General features: G+C 39.5%; 1 protein-coding gene across 3 annotated transcripts in view; it reads right to left on the reverse strand.

The window, feature by feature from the left end:
• Positions 1-3035: 3035 nt before the first annotated feature.
• Positions 3036-20663, reverse strand: part of LOC113164920 (storkhead-box protein 2-like) — a 55606-nt gene continuing 37978 nt past the window's right edge. For all 3 annotated transcript variants that reach the window (XM_026365532.1, XM_026364703.1, XM_026366362.1), the window contains 2 exons: positions 7309-9682; positions 3036-6601 (listed from right to left, as the gene is read on the reverse strand). In XM_026365532.1, the coding sequence (XP_026221317.1) occupies positions 6397-6601; positions 7309-9682 (2579 nt within the window). In that variant the 3' untranslated portion in view covers positions 3036-6396. The remainder of the gene's footprint in view (positions 6602-7308; positions 9683-20663) is intronic.

Raw genomic sequence — 20663 nt, forward strand, 5'->3', positions numbered from 1 at the left:
CTCCCTAACTAGTATTGTTACTGCTGATATTGTTGATAGAGGCTACAGTTGAACACAGACAATAATCTAAATTATTTGTAATACTCATAGTTGTTTAGTGCGTCTTGGAATATGGTCCCTAAAACCCGATGGGGACTAAAGCCTAGAACAAAGTCTTCCAGAGGTAAAAGAGAAATTCTAATTATAAAATGTTGAAGAAATCGCAGCCAAATTAGTAAGAGAAATATCTGGCCTAAAAGCCAACACAGCACCTTGTAAGGAAGACGATACCTATGCCAGTCCGGAAATCACTCAACTGCCTAATGGGACCAAGCTACGTGTTGCACATGGCAGTGAAAGGGGTAATGTTCCAGTTTATTATTACAGAAATTCTGTTCTAGTAGAAGTACTTTTGGCTTGGTTGTATGTGCAAGAAAGACACTATTACCATACTTTTTTCCAAGTTGAACACTCTTAACTGCACAAACCTTTGGTATATAGTTTATTTTTGTGAGATCTGAAAAAGACCATAGCTAATTTGTGTGGCTGTCAAGATCACAACAATTATAGAAGACAATACTACAGTTACAGTGGGTAATGTTGCACTTTTAGGCATTCTAACAGAGGATGACATTAGACAGAGATCTTAATAAAGAAAGAGGCAATGGGAGGGAGAACTACTTTCCTTCCTACTTATCCCTTGAAACCATAATGACCAACATGCCATTAAATATGCTAATATGAACTTAAAATAGCTCTCAGTAATCGTAAAGTCATTATAATGATGGCATGGTTAACAGAATATTAATTTAGATTCTTATATATGTATATATTTAATATTATTTTATTATTTATAGTTAATATTTTACATTTCACAATCATAATTAAACTGCTAATTATTTTTAATAAAGCCAATATAATCAAATTTTTGATTATAGAACCATTTATCAAATTAAATGTTGTGTTTTATAATATGTGCCATTTAAGAACAAGAATTGCTTCTTGCACGAGGCTCAGTATATTTGCAAGTGAAAATCTAGTTAGCAGAATTAAAATAAAACAGAAAACAAAACCTTTATGTCCAACCATTCCAATTCCAATTTGTTAAGGAAACTCAAGGAACAGTGAAGTATTTCCTGATGTATGTTGTTCCATGTTGCAGCATTTGGCATATCTCTGTACCTACAGTAAAATGGCAGTGATATGATCTAATGCGTGATAGACTAAGTTAATTCTTTCAGAATGCATGAAAGTGTACTCATTATGTTAACACTATCTTGGACATTGTGAACATACTTCAAGATGCGTGTAGAAGTTCAGAACAAGTAGAAATACTGACTTTAGACAAGGTCAGACATCACTTACATCACTTGATTCAAACATGCCGATCCCCTTAAGGCTAATTTAAATCCAGTATCTTATAGTGTGCATTTCTTTACTAAATCATATGTCTTGCCACAATGGGCTAGCTTGCATTGCTGTATGTCACTTCAACGCTGTTTGGAATGAAGGGTCTTCCAGATGTTTACACTGCAGAAGTCATGTACCACTACAGGATGCAATGATTAGGAGGAAGGGGCTGAAGGTGGGAGGGTTGGCAGCTGAACTACAATGCTGTTATGTACCGCTGGAAGAAATCTTGTTAATGAATATAGACAAAAAACAGGGAGTTCAGCACTTTTATGTGTAGAGAGTTAGTGTATATATGTGTGCGTATGTGTGTAGACATTCACAGGCTAGAGGCTGATGACAGATAACTGAAAAAATGGGCTGAGTTTTTGCTGCTTTGGAGGTAGTAGTAGAGGAGCCTATAGGAGGACAACACTGGGACGGCTGATAGCTCCCTGAGCCTATAGGAGAATGGTGAATGATGTATAACACTCAAGAAACCTTTACAGGTCAATCCAACTGATCTCAGGTCTAGTTTTAAAATAAGAGCGATAAATTTAAAATCTATCCCTGTGCAAGAGCCAGTAGTCGCCCCTCTGTCTGCCCGTGTATCTTTCTTCAGTCACTGTGGTATCTCAGTCCTAGATGCTTCCTAGATGCTTGCTTTTAGGGCCTAAATGGCAGCTGCCATCATTGACAATACAATAAAACCAATGCATTATAGCACCAGGAGTGAGAGTTGCTCAGGGATCTTTTTAAACTGTCTGGACTTGAGAGAAGTGCAGATTAATGGTAAAATTGTGTACAAATAGTCAAATCAAAAAATAAAATCACATCATACTTTCTGTTGGATGTTAAGACACTTCAAATGCAGGTACAGCTACACCCTGAGCTGGCATTTAACCAGCAGCACAATATACACCATCTCATGCCAGGAGTCTCTACTTTTAATTTCAAAATTGAATGATTCTCATCAGGGAGGTGTTTGTAACCCCTTATGTCAACTGGATGCAGTTGTGTCACCATAAACTTGCAGTCTGACCTTCATACATTTAGTGTTCTTGGGTTTTTCTGCTGCTTTCTAATGTTTAGAAAATATTTCTTACATTTTATCCTAATCTGTCTTCTTCCACTTCACACTCTCCTCTAACTTGAAATGAAATGAATAAGTGTAATAATTGATGAGAAGTACCCATGAAAAACAAAACCAGCAATTTACTTTGGTTTTTGTGTGCTTTTTCTGTCATAAAAGAGGAATTTCTGAGACATTACCACAGAATGAATCATCAACTGAATTGCCTAACAACTAATCTGAACTTTAAAAAGCTTCAGAAATAAATGTATGTGGTAGCTATACTGTTCCTGCTTAGATGTTCCTGTGACCATACATCTACAGATTAAATTCACAAGCTAATAAGAATGAAAACATATGAAAATTATTAAAATTAATATTTATACCTATTACTCATATTGGTATGAATTCAATTAACTAACTCGGCTAATGTTACAATGGACACACATCATGCTGTAACAGTATATGGTGACAAAGTGTAAAAAAAACTGTACTTAAACAGGGAACAATGTGTGAATTAAACCTCAATCCTTTCTATGAAGGATGATCTTATATAGATCAACCTTCAGAGAAAGGATTAAGGTTTAATTCACACATTGTTCCCCATTTAAGTACAGTTCTTTTGTCACCATATGAATAGTCAATCACTCCTGACTCACTGTACTGTGACACTGCAAGTGTCATACTTAAAACAATGTAACATAGGATGATGTTGCCACCACCTTAGGGATGGTATTTGCCAGGTGATAAACAATGCTATAAAATGCTCCTGAGATGGTTGTCATTTTGCCTAGTGCTTCCAACTCTGCAAGACTTCTGTCAGAACAAACTCTTATGTAGTACTGAGTACTTCTTATGTAGTGTCCCCACCAATATGCTGCCTTTATCTATACATTTCAGTGATGGTTATTCATAGGAATGTGATGGAATTTGGGGTTTAGTAGTGTGTTTGGCATAGAGGAAATTTTATTATCTCATGTGACATTAACTACCTGAGCAGTCAGAATGAATAAATTTACGTTAACAAGACAGAGAAGAATGTGTTCTCTGGCTACAACTGTGACAGCTGTTATAGGCTGTAATGTGACCAGAAGGACCTCAGTAGTTTATATTTAAACACTCAATGAACACACAAGAAAAAAAAAGAAACATTTGCTATGTCCCCAAAAATATAGGCATTTATAATATGTAATACATAATATGTAAACTACCCTTCAAAAGTATGGGGTTAGATATTTCCTTGTTTTGAAAGAGAACATCAATGCTAGCTGTCATAACAGCAACTACTTTCTAAGTAGTCGTTTTTTTTAATTGATAAACCAAGCTACAACAAGGAAGTTCTAAGTTTCCCCAGACCCTTGATTGGCAGAGCAAATTCACATCATTTACAGTATTTTACTGTATATTGCATATTGTACTGTATATAGTGTACAGAGCTTTTAAAATTTCACTCATGTATACGTGTAGATGAGAGATATTTTGCTGCGGTATAAACACAAGTTTAAATTAAAAATTTGAATTTGTAAAAACTGCAGTTATTGTACATTAATCTACACACAATAACTCATAAGAACAAAGTCAAAAATTCTGAAAGATTTCAGCCCAAAAATGAGAACTGAAATCTCTCATTTATAACTAGCTTTTGCTGTGGAACTCCAGATTGTGATCAGACCCTGTTTGCTTTGATTGGCGTTGAGATTTGTGGGAACTTTTTAATCCACAAAATGTTTGGGAAGTGAGGTGACAATTCTTAAGGCAAATTTTCCCCCCATTCTTCCTTTGTAAAAAAAAATTCAGCTGCAGGTCAGGGTCTCCTTTGTTGTATTTTTGTTTCATAAGGCACAAAATGTTTTAAATGGGTAACAGGTCAGGACTGCAGGCAGGCACTGAACACTGAAATCTCTTATTTACAAATATATTCACACCATTTATTGTGGCAAATGTAACTAGTTTAGAAACTTACAAAACTGTGTGTATAATGTATGGTCCTTGCATACCAAGACAAAAGCATTAACACAAAGACCAAAGAACTCTGTGGTGAGGCATATATAGGTTCAAGGGTAAAAAAAAAACATTTGTAAAGCTCTGAGTATACCCAGCAGCCTCAGTAATTGTGAAATTGACCTGTTTAAAAGTAGGATTATTCCTAATATCTGCTGTCTAGCCAAACCAAGTCCACAGACAAATGGCTTTGGTTAGTGACATGACAAAAACCCTCTCACTCTTGGTCTAACAGAAGTCCTCTGCAAAAAAGGAACTAGGTAGAAGGATGACCATCTTAGCAGCATTTGATCTATCAGGCCTTTATGGCATTGCTTATCACCTGACAAACACCATCCCTTTGGTGGTGGCAGCATCATGCTATGGTGGTACATGGTCAGATGTAAAGGATGGATGAACACAGCCAAATGCAGAGAGGCCTAGGCGTACTCCAGAGTGCATACAACCTGGAGTGACTTCTCACCTTTCAGCACCATAATAACCTGACCTGAAGCCTATACATTGGCCTTGGGACATAACTTTAAATGTACTTAAGTGGCCCAGTTATTGCCCAGACTTACCACACAGAACATCTGCGGAGAGACCTGAAGATGGCAGGTCTCATACAATTCTATTCAGTCTGATGGAGCTTAAGAGGAGAAGCTTGTAGCAACTTATTCAAGGACTCAAAGCTGGTATTGCTGCCAAAGAGGCTACACAGCACTCAATTAGGGAATACCTTTGCAAATGAGAGATTTCAGTTCGTGATTTGTAATACATTTGCAAACATTTAAAATTGCTATAATATTGCTATTATGGGTTATTGTATGTAGTTTGATGTGAAAAGATTGCAATTTCTCCCTTTCAAATTACTTTGAAATGTACCAAAAGTTAATACTTTACCAAATAGCTCTGTTTTTTTCCTCACTGTGCTTCATGAGAATTTTCCTTCAGGGATCAATTAAGCCTTATTTGTTTTATGAATAAAACACATCACACATGAAAAGAGCATGTGTCATGTGGACAATGGCACAGTGGCAAGATTAGTAGAGTACTGCTTCTGAAAAGCACAACAAGGCTGAAACATATTTCATAAGGTGGACATGAGGATAACATAAAAAGAGACAAGTGGAAGAAGATCCCAATTTATCGTAGATCTGTACGCCAGATTGTTGGAAAAAGATTGTTAAAAGACCATCTAAAAACTTGTTAAAAAAACATAAATAATGGCAACAGTGTTCACGCAGTTAGCATGAGCATAATGACATACAACAGGTAGAACTGTTCACATTCATACTGAAAAGGGAATTGTGTTTAAAAAAAAAAAAACATCCTGGTTTTCACTTCACTGTTGAACCACAATATTGTGGCATTTTGGAGTGATGTCAGGGGTATTAGGTGTTATTTCCGGTGGTACTGCACATTACTTAATAGAGAACAGAGAAGAGTTAATAGAGAGTTGGAATAGTGACATTGTGTGTGCTGTCAGTAAACCATTATATATACCACAGGGCTACCTCTTCAGTATGTTACAGCAGGGTACACCTCTAGAGGGAGATGTACTGATCTAGAGCAGCGGGAATGGGAGTTGAAAGACCATGACCTGAGATTACAGATTATACAAACATTATCCAGATACACACAAACACACCCACACACACCAAGAACTCAAATAAGTGAAAAACACAACAGCTGTCTGTAAACTAGAGGCTGTAGAATACCATGGTCAGAGTTTGCCCAGTGGCCTCGTGTAAATATGTGAGTGTGTGTGTATGTGTGTGAAAGAGAGAGCGAGCGGGCAGTCTGTATCTCTTTGAGTGGGTGTGTTAATACAGCTATAATTTTACAGTGGCGCCTGTGGCAGCTCCACTGGTTCAGTCAGTATTTTAGTTTAAAGGTGTAACAGTCCTTTTGGGTGGGACCTTTAATTTCTGTCCCCTTTCAATTGACTCTCTGCCTAGTCCTTAGTTCTGTCCTTAGACGCTGGTGATTGATGCAAGGCAAGTGCTGGGCTTTTGGAGTTTCTCAGGTTGGGTGCCAGCAGGTTCTGGGATGGTGCGGAATGAGAAGGGGGTTGCATTGCCAGGAGTAATACCAAGGTGGCCAGGGCTCAGTGCCAGGTTCTGTCGACGGTTGCTCTCCACTATGGAAGAGGTGTTAGATGCTAGGCTCTCCCTTGTTCTGCAAAGAGACAGAGACACACAATGAGAAGAGACATAATTACAAATCCTAATGCATTTTGTTCTTTATTAATGTTCACAACCAAACTAAATTATAAATTGAGTTGGATATTGGACCATTCCAAAGACTAGCAATAGAAATTTCAGGTCAAATAATCAAGCTATTTTAATGTGATTATTTGATTCAATCTTGAATCATGATTAGTCCTGATGTCATCACTGTAATCTATGGAACCATGCTTGCTGAATGGCCATAATGCACATAAGACGCATGTCCCATTTGTGAGTCACAGAAAGAGTGCTCCTCTCTAACATACTATAAAATGCATATATAGGATAAATAAAATTGTAGCCTAGCCACTGTTATTCAATCATTTCAGACATTTAGAAAAATTGTTACCAAATCGGAGTATACTTTGTCATTACATAAATATGCTGGTTCAACTGTCACACACATTGTTTATTACTGTTAATAACTTGGCCCTTTTCTTGTGTTTTAATAGAGCTACAATACTTTTAGCTTACATTAAAGCAAAACACAAAACATATGAAGTCATGCTTAAACAAAAATGTACTACTCTTTCCCTGTTTCATTTCACAAGACAGGAAATTGCAGCGTTAAATGTCACTGTATAGCTCTGGTTACAGAGACTACTGTATTAGGTGTAATAGTGTGTATGTATGTAACATGTTTCAACATATTCTCACCGTGGTGAGTTGAATCCACTGTCAACTGTGACAGAGCTGGAGTCCATACTATCTAGTCTAGCAGAGTGGGCTGACTGCTGGTTTTGACTGGCCTCTGGAAGGTTCTCTTTACTTCCAGGGAAAGTAAGGGTTCTTTCAAACCTCTTCTGTATATCCCTCTCCTTCTCTCTCTCCAACAGCCACTGCATGGTCCCTGTCCCACCTCCTCCCATTCCAACAACAGCTCCAAGAGCTTTCTGTTCTCTACTTTTAGTCTCACCCTCCTCGAGTTCATCATCATCTGAGACATTATAGTAGTCAAAGGAGGTCTCTACTGCACTGTTGGTTGGTTCACTTCCTTGTGGGGCAGCAGACTGTGTGGCCACCAGAGGTTTGGGAGCATCAAAGCCCTCCTGGGAATCAAGTGCATCACAGGATGATGACAGAGTACAAGAGGCAATGGCCGCAGGTTTTCTCAGAGAGCTGTAGCCAGGCAAAGGTAGGCTAGGAGGTGGTTTGAAAAGTGTGTCTTTACTAAAGATCTCCTTACGTTTCTTCTGATCAGAAGAGGCACTGTGTGGAGGTCTTCCATTAGGAAGGGGTGGATCAGGGGTAGAGAGAAGAATTGGAGGAAGGCTACCACCTTTGGGACCCAACGTCGACAAGTCCTCTTTATTTTCTATGGGATGGGGTGTCTGTCTATCTGTTTGTCTATCAGTGCTCCCCAATTGTAATCCTTCATGGTTACTTATGCCCAGAGCTCCTAGCGGCTTTGCTGCCTCTGAGGAACCAGAGCACTGAAAGTAATTATCAGGAGGGACAGAGGTGGGCAGTGGTTTGGGTGAGTATGCAGGCAGACTGTCCTTGCTCTTACTTTTCTCTAAGCTCCTGCCACCATCCAATCCCAGAGGATCCAAAGGTGACTTAGCTGTAGGGGGTGTGGCACGACAGTAGTAAGACGAGTTCTGATTGACTCGTAGTGTGCCATCATCAGTATAGTAACGGTTTCGATCATCGTAATAATTGGGTGGCCCAATTATTCCAGCTCCAAGTGGTCCTTTAGAATTGTCCATCGATCTGGAACGCTCCTTGGCCTTGTCACTGCGTTCATTTCTGGATTTTCTCTCTTGAGTGTGGGAGTGTGATCTGTGCACTTTGGAGTGGTGAGCTGATGGGCCATGGCTTGGCTCAGGGAAAGGCATTTCTGTGCGTCGCTTGGCAAGCTCTCCAGATACATCCCACTCTGGTGTTATGGGGAGATGGGAGGAGTCAAGGATGTTGGGGTTGCTGTGTGCCAGGTGAAGCCGGGCTCTCTGGCGCTCCATAGCCATGGCATGTTCTCTAGTTGAACGAGCCAGGGACGATGAATAGGCTCTGTAGTCTCTCTCAGTCGGTTCCACATGGGAACCATCACTTGGTTCACCACGGGAAGCCCTTGTCTTGCTATGTGAGCGGCTAAGTTTTGTCTGAGACTGCTTCCTATGTCTTCCACCACTTCTCCTACTCCTAGAGCTCTGGTTGGCTGACGATGCTTTGCTCCGTTGAGCACGCTCTTCTTCAAGACGCTTCATGACCGCTGTATGCCGGGCAAGGTTCTCCACAGTGAGGTCAGGGTTGATTCTGCGGATGATCTCCATCTCTACCTGGCGTGGAAGTTGGCTGGGTGACTCCTCATCACGGAGCGGCCACTCCTCAGGTGGGAACTGTGCCGAGAATGTGGTCAACTGCTTGGCCTTGTCCTTCTTAAAGCTTAGACGGAACAGCTTCAAACCAAACTTGCGACTTCCTGTACCACTTCCCCCAGTTTGTTTCTCTAAATCTCCAGTGCCTCCTCCAGTTCCTCCCCCATTCCCCCCAACTCGGTGCTTGGTTAATGTGTCCGTCTTGAAAGGAAACCCGAGGGTACTCCGGCTTTTTTCAATGTTGCCTCCTGCTTGCTGAGGAGGTACCTGTGAGGAGTGTGGGGACGAGTATGCCTCTCTGTGGTCTTTGGGAGATCGGTGCTGCAGGGTGTTGTGATGGATTGGCAGCTCCTCACCCCGGTAACTGTTATTGTAAAAAGAATCCCCACCTCCACCACTGTGGTTTAGGTTTAACTTTGGGTGTGTTCGATCTCGCACACCTCCAGAAGTGGATGGTGTGATTGTGCCAGAGAGGGGGGAGGTGCACTGTGTCTGCTGATGCTGCTGTTGGTTCTGATGTTGCTGTTGTTGTCGGTCAGTAGACAGCTCGTCCAAGTGATACCACTTGGAGCTGGTTCGAATTAAACTGGGAGTTATAAAGTAAGTCTGGGGAGTTACGATAAAAAATCCGTCTGGTGTTGGGTAGATCTTACGCTCACGGACCAGCATGCTTAATGTGTGGTGCAGAACCTCTTCTGTTGGTGTGGGAACACCTGAGCAAAATCAGAGGAAATAAATAATTACTATAGCGATAGGGCATTTATTTATATCCTAATACATTGTACAACATTTAAACGTAAGGCCATTTCTAACGGCATTGGCGCAGAAACCTCTTAGCACACATCACAGGAGCATTCAAATACTATCAGTGAAGGTTCTCAGTCATAACATGAGTAATGTCAACTGGTTTTTTTAATTGGAACTTTTCATCCAAGTAGTTTGAGTCGAAATAGGGCTTTAGGTGTAGCCTCCTTGGTGGACGTGTGAAGTGGTCTTAATCGTCCTTGGGATGGATGAAAGGACAGCATGAAAAATAAGAGACATACACATATTGTGGCCGAGGCCTTCAAAACTACTGAGAGAAGTGAAAACTTGAAAATATGCAACACATTCTTTCACTCCTGTCATGAAAGACTAAAAAGCTAGCTCTGTCCAAAGAGTGTATACTGTCATCCACAGACAAGTGTCTTTTGTCCCAGAGAAGAAGTTGCACTGCTGATTCTGGTCCTGAGGTGTTGCTTCTCACATATTGGGCCACCGTCCTTTGTCCCAGAGTAACAATTCAGGACCTGAAACAGCAGTGTACATTTGCCTGAAGGACAAACCACTCAACATAGGTTTGTATACAGAATTATATAGGAAATACAACAACCCCACTTGAGCAAGCTTTAGGCAACAGTGGAGAGGAAACTCCCTAACTCCCTTTAGAGGAAGAAACCTCCAGCAGAACCAGGCTCATAGTGGGCGGCCATCTGCCTCGACCGGTTGGGGTGAGTGGAAAGAGAAGAGAGAAAAGAACAGCAGGTAATAAAGACAACAACAAGCATCAAGAACATTGGGCAGATGAACTGGATTCTGGAGATGTACAGCTCCAGGCCGAGAATACCTGCAGAAAAGTACAGAGAGAGGGAGACAGAGAGGAGGAAACACAACTACAGGAGAGAGAAGACACAAAGTTAATGACATGCAATGGTGGCATTTGCATTGATACAGGAGAAAGGAGAGAGGAGAGGAGCTCAGTGTATCAGTATAGGGTCCCCCAGCAGACTAAGCTATATCAGCATAACTAAGAGATGGTTCAGAGTCACCTGATCCACGTTGGAGAAATATGATCTCTCTTGCTAATTCCAGTCAGAACTCTGGCTGCAGCATTTTGGATTAACTGGAGGCTCTTTAATGAGTTATTGGGACATCCTATTAATAATGAATTACAATAGTCCAGTCTGGAAGTAACAAATGCATGGACTAGTTTTTCAGCATCACTTTGGGACAGGATGCTCCTAATTTTAGCAATGTTTCTTAGGTGAAAAAAGGCAGTTCTAGAGATTTCTTTTATGTATGAAGTGAAGGAGATATCCTGATCAAAGATAACTCCGAGATTTCCTACAGTATTTACTTGTGTTTAGACATAGTGTTTCAGAGATTTTTAGGCCCAAACAGTATAACCTCTGTCTTGTCTGGATTTAGGAGAAGGAAATTGGAGGACATCCAGGTCTTTATGTCTTTTAAGCATTCTTGAAGTTTTACTAGTTGATTAGTTTCTCCTGGTTTCATAGATAAATATAGCTGGGTATCATCTGCATAACAATGGAAATTTATAGAGTGTTTCCTAATAATATTGCCTAAAGGGGACATATATAAAGTGAAAAGAATCGGTCCAAGCACAGATCCCTGTGGAACTCCATAGCTGACTTTGCTGTGCATGGAAGACTCATTATTAACGTGAAATCTATCCGATAGATACGATTTAAACCACTCTAGTGCTGTTCCTTTGAATCCAATCCTGTTCCTTTGAATCCAATGACATGTCTGTGTAATAAAATGTTGTGATCTATAGTGTCGAATGCAGCACTAAGATCTAACATGACGAGTATAGAGAGTAGTCCATTGTCTGATGCAAATAGAATATCATTAGTAACCTTTACCAGTGCTGTTTCTGTACTATGATGTACTCTAAATCCTGCCTGGAAATCTTCATACAAGTTATTGCTACGCAGGTGGTCGTACAATTGCTTTGAAACTATCTTTTCAAGGATTTTAGAGATAAAGGGCAGATTGGATATTGGTCTATAATTCGCTAAGACCCCTGGGTCCAGAGTAGGCTTTTTGAGCAGGGGCTTGACTACAGCAACCTTAAAAGCCTGTGGTACGTAGCCTATTTGTAAAGATAGATTGATCTGATCTAATATGGACGTGCTGATCAAAGGTAAGACATCCTTGAGGAGTCTAGTCGGGATGGGATCTAAGAGACATGTTGATGGTTTAGAGGAATTAATTACTGAAATTAATTCAGAATGATCTACGGGGAGGAAGCAGTCTAAGTACGTGCGTGGATCTAGAGTTGTTGTACAATCCATGCTATATGCAGGGAGGATCTGATCCATATTTTCTCTAATAGTTATGGTTTTATTTGTAAAGAAATTCATGAAGTCATTGCTGCTGAGAGTTGAGGGAATACTAGGCTCAACAGAGCTATGACTCTTTGTCAGCCTGGCTACAGTACTGAAAAGAAATCTGGGGTTGTTCTTATTTGCCTCTATTAATGAGGAGTAATATGAAGTTCTAGCTTTACAGGGGCATTTTCATATATTATTAAACTATCTTTCCAGGCTAGGCAATATTCATCTAAATTGGTGGAACGCCACCTCCTTTCCAACTTACGTGATTTCTGCTTTAAGCTACAGATTTGTGAATTGTACCATGGAGTTAACTTCCTCTGACTCACTAGTTTCTTTTTCAGAGGAGCAACAGTATCAAGTATTGTTCCAAGTGAAGCAACAGTACTATTAACAAGATAGTCCACTTGTGCTGGAGTAACATTGAAATAACTGCCTTCCTCTGTGTTGGTACATGGCTCTGAAATAAAAGATGGAATCAGTTCCTTAACTTTGTCAACAGCATTTTCACATAAACATCTACTGTAGTGAATCTTATCTGTAGGTTAAGTAAAGTCTGGTACTGTAAATTCAAATGTAATTAAGAAATGGTCAGATAAAAGAGGGTTTTGGGGAAAAACTATTAACTGATCAATTTCCACACCGTATGTCAGAATAAGATCAAGGGTGTGATTAAAACAGTGAGTGGGTTTATTTACATTTTGGGTAAAACCAATGGAGTCTAATAGTGAATTGAATGCAGTGTTGAGGCAGTTATCATCAACATCTACATGGGTATTGAAGTCACCCACTATAATGACTTTATCTGCACTAACTAAATCAGATAGAAACTCTGAGAATTCAGTTAAAAACTCAGAGTAAGGGACAGGAGGACGGTAGACAATAACAAACTTGTGTTAAAGGTGGCCCACCAGTATATAGAGCATACACCGCTAATATTACAAATACCAGACTGTTTTGTTAGTGCGTTGTCGCGTCAGTTGAGACCACCAAGCGGCCCCTCCGTTTCTGTTGACAATCATTAGCATCCATGCAACCAGTCACTTTGAACTAACTTAATCCACCCCTGCCCAAAAATGGCCAAACTAAAGATGCCAAGTGCACAGTTCGCTGAAAAACTCTGCGTACTCTGTGCCGACTTTACCTAGCGACTTTGAAGCCTGGAAATGCAGTTTTAAACTGTTAGTACAGTAATCCGTTTGCGGTTGACGTGAAAAAGCGCACCAACCAACCTCCAAATGGAGTGAACTCCAGTGTAGTGATACGCTTTATTCAAAGTATGACTTTGTGGGTGCTGCACAATTTCCATGTTTCCTCCCTGACACACTACCCCTACTCCATGCCAAGGCTGCTAAAATGCGCTCTACACAACATATCTATGTGAGCAACTATTTTCTTTGATGAAGATGAACAAAACATCACTCTGGAGTCGTCTCACTGATGAAAACCTTCACTCAATCTTGAGGATTTCCTCAGCTCAGGGCCTAACCCCAGACATTGATGCACTTGCATCTAAGAAGAGATACCATGTATTTGGCATAAACCAATGTGCATCAGAGTAAATCAGAGTGTAGCAAACCAAGCTTGAATGAATGCTGTCTTTATGCACTTTTTTTGCTCCAAGGCATGGACTGGTAATAATTAAAAAGTTTGCATTTTCATTTAAGTAAATTATTATTATTTTTTGGTTGTTTTGGTGTTGGCCTGTGAAAAAAGATTTTCATTGAAAAGGATCTCGAAAGACTACAGATAGAGACATAATATTTTTTTTATTAATTTAAATAAGAAACATATTTCAAATGTAATTTTTCATTTGTTTATGTGCAGACCATTTATAATATTAAGCTTTGCTTGTGCCAGATTCAATGTTTATGCAAAAATAAAGTTTGTTTACATATGAAAAGGTTCAACATTATATATCTAGAGAGATGCACAATTGTGTTCAATGTTTCAATAAAGATTGAGTTTGGCCCGTGACTTCGTCACAATTTTTAATTTTGGCCCACTGCGAATTTGTGTTTGACACCCGTCTCTTAGACCCCATCCCAAATAGACTGATTAAAAAATGTCATACCTTTGATCAGCATGTTCATATTAGATCAGATTAATCTGTCTTTACTAACACTCTACATACCACAGGCTCTCAAGGTTGCTGTGGTCAAATCTCTCTCTCTCTCTCAAATAGCCTACTCTGGACTCAAGGGGTTTAGTAAATTATAGAACAATAACCAATCTGCCCTTTATCTCTAAAATTCTTGAAAGTTTCCAAACAATTATATGACCACCTGCGCAGCAATAACTTGTATGAAGATTTCCAGTCAGGATTTAGAATACATCATAGTACAGAAATAACACTGGTACAAGTTACTAACGATCTTCTATTAGCAGCAGACAATGGCCTCCCAGTTTGTGCATGTTAATGATGAGTTTTCCATGCACACAAAAGTTAGTTTTTACTCTATATACACACATGGACAAAATTGTTGGTACCCCTCTGTTAATGAAAGAAAAACCCACAAAGGTCACTGAAATAACTAACAAAAGTAATAATAAATAAAAATGTACTAAAGATTAACTCATGAAAATCAGACATAGCTTTTGAGTTTTGGCTCAACAGAATAATTTTAAAAAACAAACTAATGAAACTGGCATGGAGAAAAATGATGGTACCCTTAACTCAATATTTTGTTGCACAACCTTTTGAAGCAATCACTGCAATCAAAAAAATTCTGTAACTGTCACTGAGGCTGGAATGTCCTCCAGTTTTCTACTGCTAATTCTCTTAATAATAAAGATAAATATTATCTTAAAGACTTCATAGTTCCATATTTTTTCAGTAGAGCCTTTAGCTATCAAGCTTCTCTCTAGCTCCCAGTTCAGGTTTGGGAGGCAGACACTCTCTCTACATTTAAGGCTAGACTTAAAACTTACCTTTTTTTATAGTTGATAGTTATAGCTGGCTCAGGTGACTCTGAATCACCTCTGCTATGGGTTAGTTTGCTGGGGGACCTCCACTGATACACTGAGCTCCCCTCCTCTCTTCTCCTCTCTATTTATTCAAATACTACCACTGCATGTAATTAATTTTGTGTCTTCTATCTCCTGTAGTTGTGCTTCCTTCTCTCTCTCTCTGTACTTTTCTGCAGGTATCCTGTGCCGTGAAATTGTATATCTCCAGATTCCAGTTGACCTGCCCAATGGTTTTGCTGCTTGTTGATGTTTTTTGTTCTCTCTCCTCTTTCCACTCACCCCAACCGAAAAAGGCAGATATCCACCCACCCAGCATAACATTCTCCATGCCTACTCCATACCCTTTCATGTCTGTCATATGCTCATAATTGTGAAACTGTGAAAAGCACAGAGCTTGATCTGGTTGACCTGCCATTTCTGAAGTTCTATCGCAAATGCCAATCAAGCTCATCCTGTTCTTTCTTGAACAAAGGAGCAGAAACTGGTCCTGCTCATGGGTTAATGGTCTTCTATGGCCCTGTCAAGCTCTCTAAGAGTAGTGTTTGCCTTCTGGAATCTCTTCTATGCTCTTGACATTGTGCTGGGAGACACAACAAACCTTCAGGCAATGGCACATATTGATGTACCATCCTAGAGAAGTTGGACTGCTGGTGAAACCTCTGTAAGGGTTCAGGTATTGCCTCATACTACCAGTAGTGCACTGACCCTAGACTAATGCAAACTGGTGAAAAAGAGTCAAAAATGTCAAATGCCTTCACCTGTACAACCATTTCTGTTTTTAGAAATGGTTGTACAGGGGTTACAGAGTGTCTCATTTTAGACCTTTTTTTTGTTTAACCGACTTCTAGTCGATCTAGTAGATGTATAAATCCCCTCTATCTGAAGGATTTAAGGGGGTGTTTGTTGGAGGACTTGTCAGCTAACTTTCGCACTAAACAAGGATAACTCATTGTGGGGACAGTTTAGTAAAAAGACAAAAGAACAGGATGAGAAAGTGGCAAAGCAGAAACAGTCTCAATCATCAAGCAAACAATGTGCGAAGACAGTAGCTGCTCAACTTACCTATGCAGAAAAAGATGCCAGCATTGTAAAGCAATACGTTGGCCTTCAAGCAAGCCAGAAAACTTTTGCTGCTGAGCTGCTATTAATAAAGAAGTTGAGAAATCAAAATGTTCTACTTAGGATGACCAGGCGAGTCATTGTATCCTCTAAGGCAGGTGTGTCAAACTCAATTGCACAGGGGGCCAAAATCCAAAACACACTTTAGGTCGCGGGTCGAACAGGATAAGCCTTTATTGAGCACACTTAAACTTTTAAAACGTTTTTTTTTTTTTTTTTTCAGTGCTTAAATAACTTATAATATTTTGCTCTCTACAGAAATATATCCTCTCTAAATTATATATTATATATTAAGTTGGAAATAAAGTAAACATTAAAAGAACAAACATTCAAATTTCTTTAATCTTATGTCATTTTATATAAAAAATAAACTTAAATTTTAAATATCCCAAAATATATCCTGTCAAAATTATACAAATTCAAAATCTGAACATGCTGCATAACAAAACCTGGAAATAGAATTAAAATTTGTGCTTTTCAGCAATAACAAATCAAATCATTCAGTCTTTGCTCTTATGTCATCTTATCAGAGCTGCATCTTTTTTTTGTCAACAAGTTTGTTTATATTTGGTGTGAGGTTCTGTGTTGTGGAGATTCTCAGGATGGACTGTAGATTCTCACCAGTGAGACGACTCCTGTGTGCTGTTTTGTTAGTCTTCATCACTGAGAACAGCTTCTCACATAGATTTGTGCTACCAAACATAAACAAGGTTCGAGCCCCATGTGGACGGAGTTGGGACATTTCTGCGGGAATGGAGTGAATAAACTGTGCGGGTCCTGCAGTGTCCTACTTTACCTTCAGTCATTACACTGCAGCTCAATCAGCTCCATCTGAATCTGCACAGGTGCAGTTTACACATAGACGGCAAATGGGTTGCGAAGCAACTCAAAATTCTTTTATTGTTCATCAAAGTCACCAAAGCTCCGTGAGAACTCAGTTTATCAGCAAAGTGCGTATTTGCGAACACCGTTGTAACGATATGGTTCAACATTACTTGGCATCCTGAGGACTAGCTTCGCAATAACTTGCAGCATCATAAGCTAAACTTGATTAATGCGGAATGTGTTCGGCAAGGCAGCTGAAGCGCTGCATTATGGGATTTGTAGTATTAGCGGTGAATGAATGTGCTGTGTAATACCGGCGGGCTAGCTCTAGTAGTCATTTGGTATAGCCTCGCGGGCCAAATATAATTACACTGCAGGCCAAATTTGGCCCACGGGCCAGAGTTTGACACCTGTGCTCTAAGGGAGTCTTCATCAGAGCCTCAAGATGTGCAAGACATAACAAAATATCTTATTCACCAAGAAATGTTAAGTGCAGATCTCCAGAATTTGGTTCATTAAGTAATAATTACTTTCAGGGAATTACAGGTCATGGAAGGCATCATTTCGAAGCACTACTAAAAACCTCAAACTTTTAGCCAAGAAAGATTTAGACTTAAATTGGCTTGTTGCACAATCTTCACAACAAGCAAAGATTATTAAGTACACATAATAAAATCACACAGCTGTGGTGTTTAACTTGCAGGAGAAATGAATTGCAGTGCAATCCAAATATAAGGAAGATTATGGAATTGCATTTCCCCCTTTTAGTCACTTCTCGAAGTTTGTAAGACAACTGGCAAGAACTCTAAGTATTGCAGGAATAAACATTTATGGTAAGATTGCTTCTTGGTAAGATAACTCTTGGGAAACCAGCAAAACCAAAAAAGTCATATTTGGCCTTCAGTGTGTCCTGGGTGCGTAGAGTGCAGAGTCATATGCCCGTACATATGTGACGTGCATGTACACACATATATAGACATCCTGTCTTGCACTGAGTAAATCAAACATATAGACTCACTGTTGTAATACTGAATTACTGTTTAATTTTGTGGAGCATTACACATTTTTTCCTCTAAAGGGACTTTTTCCTCTCCACTGTTGCCTAATGCTTGCTCAATGAGATGGGAGTTGGGTTTTCTATACAATTCTGTATACAATTTTACTTTCTAAGGTCTTGAGATGACATCTGTTGTGATTTGGCACTATACTACTACTCCATGTATGTTTGAGTCAAAATACTTTTCTTGTATTTTGCCATCATTCCACATATTAACACTATAAGTGAAAAACATGTACTTTTTTTTCTTTGTATCCTAACAGCACCCTTACATGTGCAAGCACATTTTATCTGCCTTGCAAAGGTAATAAATTCTGATGCAATCCCAGCCACTGCAAAGAGCTTTCAGGCTTGATAAATCACATTGCGTTTGTATTTGCATTTTCTCATCGCTCTATTTTTCTTCTCACTTTGCATAATTATGAAGCCAAAAGTGCAAAAACCATAGCATGAGCCTTCAGCTATTAAGTTCCTCTCCTGTGGAACTAGCTCCTAGTTAAGGTTCGGGAGTCAGATACCCTCTCTACTTTTAAGACCTGGCTTAAAACATTCCTTTTTGATAAAGCTTATAGTTAGAGCTGACCCACTAAATCTGAACCATCTTTTAGTGACACAGCAATAGGCTTATGCCATTTTTACATATGCACTTCAGACTATCTCTTGAGAATCAGGCCCAGACCTTGTTGTTGTTGTGCATTCACACATGCAGTACACAGCATGCAGCATTTTCACTTGAGAAAATAGTCTGGTTTCGGCATTAGGGGTTGTTGCTGTGTATAGGATGAAAAGTACACAATGTGACACCAAGTGTACTGCACACAAAAAGTGTATCGCACACAAAAAGCACATCAGTAGAGCAAGTCAAATGATGACTTGAAATTACACATTACTTCATGATGTAATGAAATTACACATTATGTATATCGCTCACGTTTAGAAAAGTAGAGACGCATGATCCAACAAATAAAAGAATGAAAAATATCTCCTATAATTTCTGGTGCTGTTCTGAGCGGATCAGCTGAAATGAAACTTTAGATCTGCTGTATTCAAGAAGTTCAGGGTTCCAGTGCAAGTTTGAAAGCTGCTTTACTCTGCTGGAGGACCTCTGCTGTCCTCTCAAAGGTAAAGGTCACTAACAATCTTCTTTTAGCTTCAGACAACAGAGTTCTCTCTATATTTGTCTCGTTAGATCTTAGTGCTGCATTCGGCAGTATAGATCAACACATTTCATTACACAGACTGGAAAATGTCATTGGGCAAAAATAGGCTGGTTTTAATTCTAAATCCTAATCTTAAAATAATTTTCCTTACATATAAAGTACTTAATGATCAAACTCTATCATATCTCAAAGACCTCATAGTTTCACATTTTCCAATCCGAACACTGCTGCTGAGGGGTGGCTGTGGCTCAATAGGTAGAGCAGTTGACTGCCAATCACAGGATTAGTGGTTTGATTTCCGGCTACCACGTCCCATGCCAAAGGGCAAGATACTGAACCCCAAGTTGCCCCTGGTGAGTCAGGTCAGCTGCATAGCAGCTCTGCCATTGGTGTGTGAGTGTGTGTGAATGGGTGAATGAGACGCAGTGTAAAGCGCTTTGAGTACCAGCTAGGTAGAAAAGTGCTATATAAGTGCAGACCATTTATCATTTACTTTGTTCTTAGAATGCAGGTCTACTGGTGGTTCCAAACGTAGAGGTAGGTCTTTAGCTATCAAGCTCCTCTCCTGTGGAACCAGCTCTCAGTCTTAAAACCTTATAGTTAGAGCTGGCTCAGGTAACTCTGAACCATCTCTTAGGTATGCTGCTATAGATTATTTTGCTGCGGGACCTCCTTTATACACTGAGGTCCTTTCCCCTATCCATCTAAATGCCACCATTGCATGTCATTTCCTTTGTATCTACTCTCTCCCGTAGTTACAATGCCTTGCAAAAGTATTCACCCCCTTGACTTTTTACCTATTTTGTTACACTACAGCCTTATATTCAATGTTTTGTTAATGTGAATTTTATGTGATGGATCAGAACACAATAGTCTAAGTTGGTGAAGTTAAATAAGAAAACTATATACAGAGACTGGATTATCTGTACATAGGATGACAATAAGCCATACGCTCCATAGAGATGGGCTTTATGGCAGGGTGGCCAGAAGAAGGCCATTACTTTTAGTAAAAAACAAAATGGTAAGTTTTGGGTTTGCTAAAAGGCATGTGGGAGACTCCCAAGATGTATGGAGAAAGGTGCTCTGGTCTGATGAGACTAAAATTTAACTTTTCTGCCATCAAAGAAAATGCTATGTCTGGCACAAGCCCAACACGTCACACGCGATTTGGAGCTGTGATTGCAGCAAAAGGTGGCTCTACAAAGTAATCACTTTAGGGAGGTGAATTATTATGCATATTGACCTTTTCTGTTATTTTGTCCTATCTGTTGTTTGCTTCACAATAAAAAAATAAAAAAAACATCTTCAAAGTTGTGGACATGTTCTGTATATGATGCACATCCTCAAACCATCCATGTTAATTCCAGGTTGTGAGGCACCAAAACACGAAAAATGCCAAGGGAGGTGAATACTTTTGCAAGGCATCGTATGTTTCCTCTTCTTTCTC

This window comes from Anabas testudineus, chromosome 10 (assembly GCF_900324465.2).
Source record: "Anabas testudineus chromosome 10, fAnaTes1.2, whole genome shotgun sequence".
NCBI lineage: Eukaryota > Metazoa > Chordata > Actinopteri > Anabantiformes > Anabantidae > Anabas > Anabas testudineus.